The 13261-nt window shown below is 46.7% G+C and overlaps 1 protein-coding gene across 4 annotated transcripts in view; it reads right to left on the bottom strand.

The window, feature by feature from the left end:
• Positions 1-13024: 13024 nt before the first annotated feature.
• LOC135511142 (small ribosomal subunit protein uS5m-like) overlaps positions 13025-13261 on the bottom strand; it is a 245329-nt gene continuing 245092 nt past the window's right edge. For all 4 annotated transcript variants that reach the window (XR_010451216.1, XR_010451217.1, XR_010451218.1 and 1 more), the window contains one exon: positions 13025-13189. Coding sequence is in view for 1 of the 4 variants with exons in the window: in XM_064932716.1 (XP_064788788.1) it covers positions 13037-13189 (153 nt within the window). In the remaining 3 variants the exon portion in view is untranslated. The remainder of the gene's footprint in view (positions 13190-13261) is intronic.

The following is a 13261-nucleotide window of genomic DNA, read 5'->3' as shown; positions in this document are numbered from 1 at the left end:
TCACAGAAGGAATGCAATCATTCTTTGGTGACAACAAAATACATCATTTCTGTCTCTTTTTTGTACAATGTGTTTTTTGTAATATGCTCTGCAGTACAAGTTGCTTTTGTACAGTAGACTTTAAATACTATAAATATAAATATATAAAACCAATTAATTATTGTTATAACTTGGTCTTTTGGGGCTTCATTCAAAATCTGCATTTGCCACCTGCAAGAAACCCGGTAAACATCACGTCACATCTCTCTCTTCATCTCAAAGTTGTCCCCTAGAGAATGCTCCTAGAGTATGTGTGAAACTCATTCCACTGAGGCCCGAGTGCCTGCGGTTATTTTCGCTCCACCCTTGTACTTGATTGATGAATGAAAGTCAGTGATTAGTTAGAAACTCCCCTCACCTGGTTGTCTAGTTCCTAATTGGACACAAATTGAAAGGAGGAACCAAAGACAAGCAGACACATGGCCCTCCATGGAATAAGTTCGACACCCCTTCTCTAGAGTCTAAGCCAGGAGGGGAATTGTTGTAAGATGGTCATACCAAGGATCATTTAGCAATTCGATATTTAATTGTAGGATCCCTTTAGGTATTCAATTAAAATAAAATAAAAATATTTGATGAAACATTGAATTTGGCCATACTGCTATTAACCCATCGAAACTTAGAAGCTTTATTCATTGAAGATCTAGATTTGAGACCTGCAAGAAACTCACTAAACAGGTAACGTCAGAATCATTTTTTTCATCTCAAGGCAGTTTCTCAAAGAATGCTTGAATTGGAATCCTCTATTGTCCTTTCTGTTAGAACTATACTGAACAAAAATGTAAACCCAACATGCAACAATTTCAAAGATTTTACTGAATTACAGTTCATTTAAGTAAATCATTGAAGTGAATTAAATAGGCCCTAATCTATGGATTTCACAAGACTGGGTATACAGATATGCATCTGTTGGTCACAGATACCTTGAAAAAATGTAGTGGCGTGGATCAGAAAACCAGTCCGTATCTGATGTGACCACCATTTGCCTCATGCAGTGTGACACATTTCCTTCGGAGTTGATCAGGTTATTGATTGTGGCCTGTGGATCAATGGATGTGCAACGTTGCTAGATATTGACGGGAACTGGAAAACGCGTTCGTACACGTCAATCCAGAGCATCCCAAACATGCTTAATGGGTGACATGTCTGGTGAGTATGCAGGCCATGGAAGACATGTAACATTTTCAGCTTGCAAGAATTGTGTACAGATCCATGCAACATGCATTATCATATTGAAACATGAGGTGATTGCAGCAGATGAATGGTACAACAATGGACCTTGGGATCTTGCCACTGTATCTCTGTGCATTCAAACTGCCATCAATAAAATGTAATTGTGTTTGTTGTCCGTAGCTTATGCCTGGCCATACCAAAACCCCACCACCACCATGGGGCACTCTGTTTACAACGTTGACATCAGCAAACAGCTCACTGCAGTCCTGCATGCCAATTTCACGCTCCCTCAAAATGTGAGACATCTGTGTCATTGTGTTGTCTGACAAAACTGACTTCTTCCGTCGCGACGTCCCTCTAAGGCCCTTTTGCTAGTCCCGGGCCCGCTAGCTGCCTGAATCGCTGTGTCTCCGGTCCGCCTGAGCCACTCACTGGACCCCTAAGATCACTTGGCTATGCATGCCTCTCCCTAATGTCAACATGCCTTGTCCATTGCTGTTTTGGTTAGTAATTATTGCATTACTTCACTGTAGAGCCTCTAGCCCTGCTCAATACGCCTTAGTTCCACCTCCCACACATGCGGTGACCTGACCTGGTTTAAATTATCTTTCTAGAGACAATATCTCTCTCATCGTCACTCAATGCATAGGTTTTTTATTTATTTTATTTATTTTTAATAATTATTTATTACAAAAGACACAAGGAAGGGGTAACATTAAAGTATTAGAACATGAAGGACAAACAACACAGCATCAAGACACTATCAAACATGTATCAGTCCTTCCGCAACAGAGCCATTCTTATGTGTGAGGGTGCGTGTGAATGATAGTGATATGAAATATGTCATAGTTTCGTTTTTCAAGGACAACTGAAATCATAACAGCAAAGCCTACTATGTGTTTATTTGAATGAGAGTGTGTGTGTATATGCATGTGTACAAACACCTGCACGGCATAAGCCTCAGGTAAACCGTCATTAGTTGTAAAAACACTGCCACTTAGTTTCATTCAAATGTACTTTTATTATGTTTTATTTTGACTTTTTTCCCCTTTATCTTTTGACCATCATTCTCTCTCTCACACAGCAACTCCACTCCCACTTGTCTCCAGTTCCACATCCCAACCCTCAGCTTCCCTCAGCCCATCCCATCATTCTCTCTCTCACACAGCAACTCCACTCCCACTTGTCTCCAATTCCACATCCCAACCCTCAGCTTCCCTCAGCCCATCCCATCATTCTCTCTCTCACACAGCAACTCCACTCCCACTTGTCCCAATTCCACATCCCAACCCTCAGCTTCCCTCAGCCCATCATTCTCTCTCTCACACAGCAACTCCACTCCCACTTGTCTCCAATACCACAGACCAACCCTCAGCTTCCCTCAGCCCATCCCATCATTCTCTCTCTCACACAGCAACTCCACTCCCACTTGTCTCCAATTCCACATCCCAACCCTCAGCTTCCCTCAGCCCATCCCATCATTCTCTCTCTCACACAGCAACTCCACTCCCACTTGTCTCCAATTCCACCGACCAACCCTCAGCTTCCCTCAGCCCATCCCATCATTCTCTCTCTCACACAGCAACTCCACTCCCACTTGTCTCCAATACCACAGACCAACCCTCAGCTTCCCTCAGCCCATCCCATCATTCTCTCTCTCACACAGCAACTCCACTCCCACTTGTCTCCAATTCCACATCCCAACCCTCAACCTCCCTCAGCCCATCCCATCATTCTCTCTCTCTCACACAGCAACTCCACTCCCACTTGTCTCCAATTCCACATCCCAACCCTCAGCTTCCCTCAGCCCATCCCATCATTCTCTCTCTCACACAGCAACTCCACTCACACTTGTCTACAATTCCACATCCCAACCCTCAGCTTCCCTCAGCCCATCCCATCATTCTCTCTCTCACACAGCAACTCCACTCCCACTTGTCTCCAATTCCACATCCCAACCCTCAGCTTCCCTCAGCCCATCCCATCATTCTCTCTCTCACACAGCAACTCCACTCCCACTTGTCTCCAATACCACAGACCAACCCTCAGCTTCCCTCAGCCCATCCCATCATTCTCTCTCTCACACAGCAACTCCACTCCCACTTGTCTCCAATTCCACATCCCAACCCTCAACTTCCCTCAGCCCATCCCATCATTCTCTCTCTCACACAGCAACTCCACTCCCACTTGTCTCCAATACCACAGACCAACCCTCAGCTTCCCTCAGCCAATCCCATCATTCTCTCTCTCACACAGCAACTCCACTCCCACTTGTCTCCAATACCACAGACCAACCCTCAGCTTCCCTCAGCCCATCCCATCATTCTCTCTCTCTGTCAGGATTTGGCCAGGGTTGTTCCGGGTTTTGGTCACTAGATGCCCCCATTGTGCTTTTTGACCTTATGTTTTTTACCTTGTTCCCCATTATTATTTGCACCTGTGCCTCGTTTACCCTGATTGTATTTAAACCCTTAGTTTCCCTCAGTTCTGTGCTCTGTGTTTGTATGTTAGCACCCAGCCCTAGTGTTCTGTGTATTCTTGTCGATTCCGGTGGATGCTCTTGTGGAATTCTGTTTTTGTTTTTGAGTATCTCTTGAGGCTTTTTTGTGCTATTCCTACCACCTTTTGGATTTGCCATTTTTGTATTGAAGGACTTCTCCTTTTTACTTTATTAAATACACCGTCTTAAGTACTGCTGTGTCTGCCTCATCTTCTGGGTTCTGCTGACTATTCGTGGCTCAGTTGGTTAAGTGACTGTTTCTCACTCTGGAGACCCAGGTTCGTAACCGGGTCCTGACAGAAACACAGAGCCAAAAATGAACCCAGCGGCAGCCAGTTCCCAGGACCTTTTTGCCATGCTGTCCCACCACCAGGAGACTGTCCAACGCCACGAAGCCGCCCTGGTTCAGCAAGAGGCCTTAATGGCTAGACATTCTCATCTTCTGTCGGAGATGCTGACTTCCATTAAGCAAATATCTGATCGTCTTACCCCGGCAACAGTTCCCGTCCCAGTACCTCAGATTCACGTACCCATGGCAGTTAACCCCCTGGCTGAACCTCGTCTTCCACCTCCCCAACGGTTCTCAGGTGATCCAAGTGCTTGTAAAGGGTTTCTCACTCAATGTTCTCTCTCCTTTGAGCTGCAACCCTCGTCGTTTCCCACCGACCGGTCTAAGATCGCATATATCATCACCCTGCTGTCGGAAAAAGCCCTGGCCTGGGCTACTGCTGTGTGGGATGCCCATAGTTCCTGCTGTGCCAGCTACTCTGCCTTTGCTGAGGAATTCAAACGAGTGTTTCAAGGCCCAAGCAGTGGTTCTGACTCAGCCAAACAGCTCCTGACTCTCCACCAAGGTTGGCGCAGCGTGACGGACTATGCCATCCAGTTCCGCACGGTGGCAGCAGCAAGTGGCTGGAACAACGAGGCGCTCACGGTGTGCTTTCTGAAAGACCTTTCCGACACTATCCAAGATGAACTGGCCACTCGGGAACCACCGGACAATCTCGAGTCCCTGATCAAGTTGGCCTCACGCATTGACCAGCGTCTGAGAGAGAGAGAACTCAACCGTAGACCTCTAGCCCCTATCAGTCCCAGCTCCGAGTCCCCACCTTTATCCTCGCTGGCTCCATCGGAACCCATGCAGATTGGACGCATCTCCCAGGCTGAGAGAGACCGCCAGATGAGGGAGCGACGCTGTCTATATTGCGGCAAACCGGGCCATTTCCGTTCCACGTGTCCCGGGCTCCAGGGAAACGCTCTGTCCCGTACAGACCGGGGGGAACTGTAACGGGAAACATAACCTCCTCCCATCCGTCCAACTCCCGTCTGCTCATTCCAGTCACCCTCTCCTGGGACAACCACAAGCTTCACCTTCAAGCCTTGGTAGACTCTGGAGCCGCAGGTAACTTCATGGATGGTGTCTGGGCGAAGGAGAATGGCGTTCCCTCTGAACCTCTAAGTGAACCCATGAGGGTCACTACATTGGATGGAAGCCCTTTGGGATCTGGACTTGTCACTCATGTCACTACCTCCTTGCGACTTTCAGTTTCACAACACCAGGAATTGATGAACTTTCATTTGATCTCCTGTTCCGAGTTCCCTCTCGTCCTTGGATACCCCTGGCTTCACAGCCATAACCCTCACATCGACTGGTCTATGGGCACTATCAAGCAGTGGGGTCCTACGTGCCAAGCTACTTGTATTTTCCAGAATTCTCAGAGTTCTACTCCAGAGTCTTTAGAATCCATCGACCTGACCCGAGTTCCCGAGTGTTACCATGACCTCAAACTGGTGTTTAGCAAACAGAGGGCCACCATGCTACCACCCCATAGACCTTACGATTGCCCCATCGACCTGTTTCCGGGCACTTGCCCCCCCAGGGGTCGGATCTTTTCCCTATCTCCACCCGAACGAGCTGCTATGGATACCTACATCAAGGACGCTCTGGAAGCAGGCCTCATGCGTCCATCCACCTCCCCGGCGGGAGCAGGGTTTTTCTTTGTGGCCAAGAAAGACGGTGGATTACGTCCTTGCATCGACTACCGGGGACTCAATGCCATAACCGTCCGTAACCGTTACCCGCTACCCCTTATGGCCACAGCCTTCGAGCTGCTCCAGGAAGCAGTTGTTTTCACTAAGCTTGACCTGCGGAACGCATACCATCTTGTGCGGATCAGACCTGGTGACGAATGGAAGACCGCTTTCAACACGCCTACTGGTCACTATGAATACTTGGTGATGCCCTTCGGCCTGACCAACGCCCCAGCGGTGTTCCAAGCACTCATAAACGATGTACTTAGGGATATGCTTAACATATTTGTGTTCGTTTACTTGGATGACATCCTCATCTTTTCGAGCTCCCTTCAAGAACACACTAAGCATGTCAGACAAGTACTCAAACGCCTCCTAGACAGCCATCTGTACGTTAAGCCGGAAAAATGTGAATTCCATTCATCCCGAGTACAATTCCTGGGATTTGTAGTGGAACCCGGTCGAGTCCAAATGGACCCCAGGAAGGTAGGGGCGGTAGCGGATTGGCCCACCCCCAAATCCGTTAAGGAAGTTCAGCGTTTCCTGGGCTTCACAAACTTTTACCGCAAGTTCATCAAGAACTTCAGCTTGGTGGCAGCCCCTCTCTCAGCTTTAACCAAGGGTGGCAATGCAAGGTTTTTGTGGGGAAGAGAAGCTGAGACGGCCTTCCAAGGACTCAAGCAGCGCGTTCTCTCTGCTCCCATCCTGATACTACCGACTACGGATGAACCATTTGTGGTGGAGGTAGACGCATCAGAGGTTGGTGTTGGAGCTGTCCTGTCTCAGAGGGGTGAAGACAAGAAGCTTCATCCGTGCGCTTTCTTCTCACACCGGCTTACCCCGACTGAGAGGAACTACGATGGGGGATCGTGAACTCCTAGCGGTTAAGATGGCATTGAAGGAATGGAGACACTGGCTCGAGGGGGCTTCTCACCCGTTTCAAGTGCTTACGGACCACAAAAATCTGGAGTATATCCAGCAGGCGAAGCGGTTGAACTCTAGACAAGCTAGATGGTCTCTTTTCTTCAATCGATTCCAGTTTATCCTCACCTATCGGCCCGGGTCGAAGAATCTCAAACCGGATGCCCTGTCCCGAGTCTACGCTCCTGCCATTCGAGATGACACGGACATGCCTGTCCTTCCTGCTGCTAAGATTGTGGCTCCGATCCCGTGGCAAGTTGAGGATACCGTGAGACGTGCTCAAGCTAGCGAACCGGACCCGAAAGGAGGTCCTGCCAATCGGTTGTTTGTCCCCAAGGCAGTGAGGATTCAGGTCCTTCTGTGGGGGCACTCCTCTCGCCTCACCTGTCATCCGGGCGTAGGTCGCACCTTGGAGTTCATCCAGCGTAAGTTCTGGTGGCCTACCATAAGAGAAGACGTTGCCACTTTTGTCAATGCCTGTCCCGTGTGCTGCCAGGGCAAATCTTCTCACCTCCGCCCTCAAGGACTCCTTCACCCTTTACCTGTTCCCCACAGACCCTGGTCCCATATCTCATTGGACTTTATTACTGGACTTCCTCCATCCCATGGCAATACTACTATCCTAGTCATAATCGACAGGTTTTCAAAGGCGGCCAGGTTCGTCCCTCTGACTAAGTTACCTTCTGCCAAGGAAACGGCTGAGATATTGGATATGATATAATGAGAGTGTGTATGATGTCTGTATTTGGATTATATAATGTGTGATGTCCAAATAAATAATAACTCTGCCAATTTGCATGTTTGAGTGTCTATGTGTGTAACATAATTGTAATCCATATCGTATCACCGTCATAGTTGCCCCATAATTGAAAAACACATCTCAGCATTTCCATAGCAATTGACGTTTCACATGATCATGAAAGAGACCTTGCATTACTCAAGAGACGGCTTCACTACAGTACAAATGTATTCCGTACAATATGTCATTATTCCCCAATGCCCCTATTTTGATATCTTCCCCTTGCTTGTTGTAGACATATATAAACTTGTAGACAGATACTTAAAAAAGATAGACAAACATTAAACACATTCAATTATAAAATAGTTCTCGACAATAGAAAGAGAGGGAGAGAAGAGAAGAGAAAAGAGAGAAAGAGAGTGAGAGAAGAGAGCGAGATCAGGTGTGTGTGTGTAAGCAAGCATGTAGTTGAATACGTGTGTGTTCATTTCCACTTCATAATGTTCAGATATTTTAAACAGTTCCCATACCTTCTTTTTTTTGTAACCTGAAGTCCCTGTAGAATTTAGTACAGCCACGGTGTTATGGAGCTGTCTGGGAATAGCTGTCCATCTATAAAGAGTTTGTCCACATGATAAAGGCACAATTACCCTTCTCCCTTTGTTGTCTTTGTACCGGATACAGTCTCTTACGACGTTCATTTATCTCCCTTGGAAATTGGTCATTGAGACCGAATTTGGTCCCTTTTTAGCTCCCTTCCTCTGCTTTTGTTCAGCTCCTTTTGTTGGTAGTGTTCAAATTTAGCGATGATCGGTTGGGGATCCTTGGTCTTGTCGCTCCGAGCTCCAAGTCTGTGTACTCGGTGGAAAGCCACCTGGTTTAGTCTCTATAGTAAGTTTTGATGCAAATTTCATGAATTCTCTGATCGCGCCCTCTGGATTATTGGATGCGTCCCTTGTTGGTATGCGATGTGGAGTTTAGCTTTGACTCCCAGAAGTCTTCACAGTTAGGTCATTACAGCTTCCAAAAAGTGGGTTCCTCTGTTGCTGTCCACGGTTTCTCCTAGCAGGCCGAAACGACTGAAATCGTGGTTTAGCAAAAAGAACGGCCGAGGTTTCCGCTGTGTCATTGGTCGCCAGCAGGCACTCCACCCACTTTGTGAAGGTGCAAGTCACTGTGAGGAGATACTTGTTGCCTCTGGCTGACCTGGCAACTGGGCCCACCCAGTCGATCTGGATCGAGCTCCAGTGGTAAGCCACACCTTTGCATTGCAGGGGTGCTCTGTGAAGTGGCTTGGAGGGTTGAAACTGGCAGCAAACTAGACACCCTCTCACGTATTGTGCCACATCTTGTTCCATGTGAGGCCAGTAGGCCACCCGTCGCAATGTTTCACATGTAGCCTTGACCCCCCTATGGCCTCCACATGGCTCGTCGTGGGCTTGGGCTATCATTATCCCCCTCTGTGTTTTAGGAACCCCCATTTGGCCTCCACATGGCTCGTCATGGGCATGGGCTATCATTATCCCCCTCTGTGTTTTAGGAACCCCCCTATGGCCTCCACATGGCTCGTCGTGGGCTTGGGCTATCATTATCCCCCTCTGTGTTTTAGGAACCCCCATTTGGCCTCCACATGGCTAGTCGTGGGCTTGGGCTATCATTATCCCCCTCTGTGTTTTAGGAACCCCCCTATGGCCTCCACATGGCTCGTCGTGGGCTTGGGCTATCATCATCCCCCTCTGTGTTTTAGGAACCCCCCTATGGCATCCACATGGCTAGTCGTGGGCATGGGCTATCATCATCACCCTCTGTGTTTTAGGAACCCCCCTATGACCTACACATAGCTCGTCGTGGGCTTGGGCTATCATTATCCCCCTCTGTGTTTTAGGAACCCCCCTATGGCCTCCACATGGCTCGTCGTGGGCTTGGGCTATCATTATCCCCCTCTGTGTTTTAGGAACCCCCCTATGGCCTCCACATAGCTCGTCGTGGGCTTGGGCTATCATCATCCCCCTCTGTGTTTTAGGAACCCCCCTATGGCCTCCACATGGCTCGTCGTGGGCATGGGCTATCATTATCCCCCTCTGTGTTTTAGAAACCCCCCTATGGCCTCCACATGGCTCGTCGTGGGCATGGGCTATCATCATCCCCCTCTGTGTTTTAGGAACCCCCCTATGGCCTCCACATGGCTCGTCGTGGGATGGGCTATCATCATCCCCCTCTGTGAATGCCATCAAAGTGGTGAGGGACTCATCTTGGTGTTGCAGTGTGGGTGGATCATTTCATTTTGTCCGTGATGTGTGCACAGAGGAACTTAAAAATTTCCACCTTCTCCACTGCTGTCCCTTCAATGTGGATAGGGGGGGCTCCCTCTGCTGTTTCCTGTAGTCTACAATCATCTCCTTTGTTTTGTTTACGTTGAGTGAGAGGTTATTTTCCCGACACCACACTCCCAGAGCCCTCACCTCCTCCCAGTAGGCTGTCTTGTTGTTGTTGGTAATCAAGCCTACTACTGGTTTGGCATCAGCAAACTTGATGATTGAGTTGGAGGCGTGCATGGTCAGGCAGTCATGGATGAACAGGGAGTAAAGGACCCTTGTGGGCCCCAGTGTTGAGGATCAGCAAGGTGGAGATGTTGTTTCCTACCTTCACCACCTGGTACCCGGCAATAGTCATTTATTTCAGATACCTTTGCGTTATTGGGTACAGGAACAATGGTGGTCATCTTGAGGCATGTGGGAACAGTAGACTGGTATAGGGATTGATTGAATATGTCCGTAAACACACCAGCCAACTCGTCTGCCCATACTCTGAGGACGCGGCGAGGGATGCCGTCTGGGCCGGCAGCCTTGCAAGGGTTAACACGTTTAAATGTCTTACTCACGTCGGCCACGGAGTAGGTCCAGCAGGTATATCTCACTGGTCATCCCCAAAGCCAACACCGCCTTTCCTTCCAGTTCTCTGCTGCCAGTGACTGGAACGAATTGCAAAAATCACTGAAGCTGGAGACTTACATTTCCCTCACTAACTTTAAACATCAGCTACCTGAGCAGCTAACCGATCGCTGCAGCTGTACATAGTCCATCTGTAAATAGCCCAACCAATCTACCTACCTCATCCCCATATTGTTTTTATTTACTTTGCTGCTCTTTGCACACCAGTATCACTACTTACACACCATCATCTGCTCATCTACTCCAGTGTTAATCTGATAAATTGTAATTACTTTGCTACTATGGCCTATTTATTGCCATACCTCCTCATGCCATTTGCACACACTGTATATAGACTTTATTTTTTCTCTATTGTGTTATTGACTGTACGCTTGTTTATTCCATGTAACTCTGTGTTGTTGTTTCTGTCGCACTGCTTTGCTTCATCTTGGCCAGGTCACAGTTGTAAGCCCTATGTCCATCATTCTCCACCAGATAGCTGGCATGCTTGGCTGTATGCAGGCACCAGGGTCAAGTAAAGGTGCAGGTAAATATGTCAACGTGATAAGTGGGTTATCTGTAGGCCCTCACCCCACACAAAGGACCCATGGGTGGAGTAGACATACTGGTATTTCTAGTGAACCATGGATCCATTACACAGTCTGAGGTATCTGCGCAGCTACAGAAACATTAAGTAGCATATGACTTCAGTCCCCACTATTAACAATAGTGTGACATATCGGTTTTTAGCCACATGTGCTCCCTATAGAAAGCAACCGAGTCACTCTGATGCTACAGTAACTTTACAGGTGAATTAATGTCTAAACTGTATCATTGCAGGACAAATGGACTCATTCTCTGTTTAGTTTGACCAAAAACCCAGATGAAGACCGAAAGCCGAAACTTCTACCTTTATTAATGATGCTTTTTTTAATTGAATTCCATTCCAAGTTTTGCTGCAGTGATGCTGAATCTCTTCTCTCCTTTAGTTCCTAATGTTGCTTAGTAGGTACATATTTGTTCACAGGCCAGAGATTTTAATCTTAAATTGTTTTTCATGCACAAATTTATGTTGACTTGTGTTTTGAAAAGCAGATATTGTCTCAATCTCATGTAGGTGACAGTCATTACATGGAATGTGCGTGTGTGTCTGTCATAGGAGGTTGGTGGCAACATAGTTGGGGAGGACAGGCTCATAGTAATGTCTGGAATGGAATGAATGGTAGTGTGTGTGTGTGGGCAGGTAGGGGAAGGGGTATCAGGAAGGGGAAAGAGTTCCTATGTACCAGGAACCAAAGAAGTGGAGGACCATAATCAATGCAGTAATCAATAACAATGTAATACTACAAATAACATAAGGTAGAACAGAAAATAAAAATAAAGGTAACCGACAAGATCCAATAAATACCTTTCTTGGTCACATGACCCAATGCGCTGTTTATAATAATATAAATAATAACATCCCAAGTTTCCATGGCTTTTAAACCAAATACATGTTGACAGGCTATAGCGGCACCCACTGTGTGGTCATTAATTAAGCCTGATAGGAGGCATCCACTGAAATGTAATATGATGATGCTGAATCTATGTTGGAAACTGATTGGATATGCAAAGACATCAATGTAAGGGAATTTATTTTTTCCCCCACCCAACTTTTAATCTAATCCAATGACATGGTGCCAGTTTTTCAAATGTTCACGTTGAAATCACGTTAGCTGCCAACTCAAACAAATGTAAATCAAACCTTGACTTTGAAATTACATCTGTACCCAGTGGAACAGGATGCGTTGTTAGATTCGTTGGAATACAATAAATCTAATGATACTTCATGAAAGGTGAAAAACAAGGAACTTAACTACGGGATGTCATAACATATACAGTATATGTACAATATTATAGTCTCATGACTGACATAAAAATCCACATTTTATCCATAATAAGGGTTAACAATATAAGAAGCCTGAATATCAGGTGCTAATAGCACCACCAAGTGGCAGAGAGGTCACATAACACATTACACCTGTACTGCACAAACCATTCAGCTGAACGTCTTCAAAGAACTACTTAGTTTGAATCCTACCATTAGTTCAACCATCAAGTTCAAGACCATATTAAGAGAACACTATTGAAACAAATGCCTGTCTGGCCTGTCTGGCTTAAGACAGACAGCACTATTGGAAGGATCCCTTTCTGGAGAGCTGTTCATGTCTGAATTAATGCTTCTTCAGACTACAAACTAGAGACTCCCTGCCAAGGGGTTGCCAAGGACACATAATTGTTAATAACTCATAAGTTGACTAAAGGGACCATTAGAGTCTGAAAATAGAGTCAAGGAGAGATAACATGGAAAGTCAGAGTACGGAAAAGTACAGCAGAAATGTATACTTTGACTTTACAACGTCATTCACTGTTTAAAGCTCTTGAGTTCTTTGATGCTATTTTCTTGCTTCATTGTTTCGTTTTCTTGCTGCAAAGTTTTGTTTTCATGATGCTTGTGGAAGGTGGTGGCTGTTAGTAGTTGCATACTGGAATGTAGGCGGAAATGAACTGAAAAGCTAAAGCAGCGAGAGCCTCCGGAGCGAGCAGTGGACAGCTGCTGAGGAAATGATCACTATCACTGTCATCAAAGCATGACATGTCCTGACAGCTCCTTCAAAAGCAATAGAACACAACACAAGCCATTTTGGAGAGTTTACATTTTTATTAGACAGCTCTCATTTTGGACAACGTCACAAGCCCTGTCATGCGTTTCATGTCCTGTCTCTTCCTCGGGTTTGTGGTCAGGATGCACTCCATTCTTAGGGGTGGCCGCGATGAGGGGCAGGGGCCCGTGCTCCGGCTGAAACTGTTGGGTCTCTTACAGAGAGGAGAGAAGACGGTTAGTCTAAAGCAGTGGGTGTGTGTGTGTGTGTGTGTGTGTTTATGTTC

Source organism: Oncorhynchus masou, chromosome 23, assembly GCF_036934945.1.
Source record: "Oncorhynchus masou masou isolate Uvic2021 chromosome 23, UVic_Omas_1.1, whole genome shotgun sequence".
Taxonomy (NCBI): domain Eukaryota; kingdom Metazoa; phylum Chordata; class Actinopteri; order Salmoniformes; family Salmonidae; genus Oncorhynchus; species Oncorhynchus masou.
The sequence above is the reverse complement of the archived record's forward strand: the minus strand, read 5'-3'. Positions and strand labels throughout refer to the sequence as shown.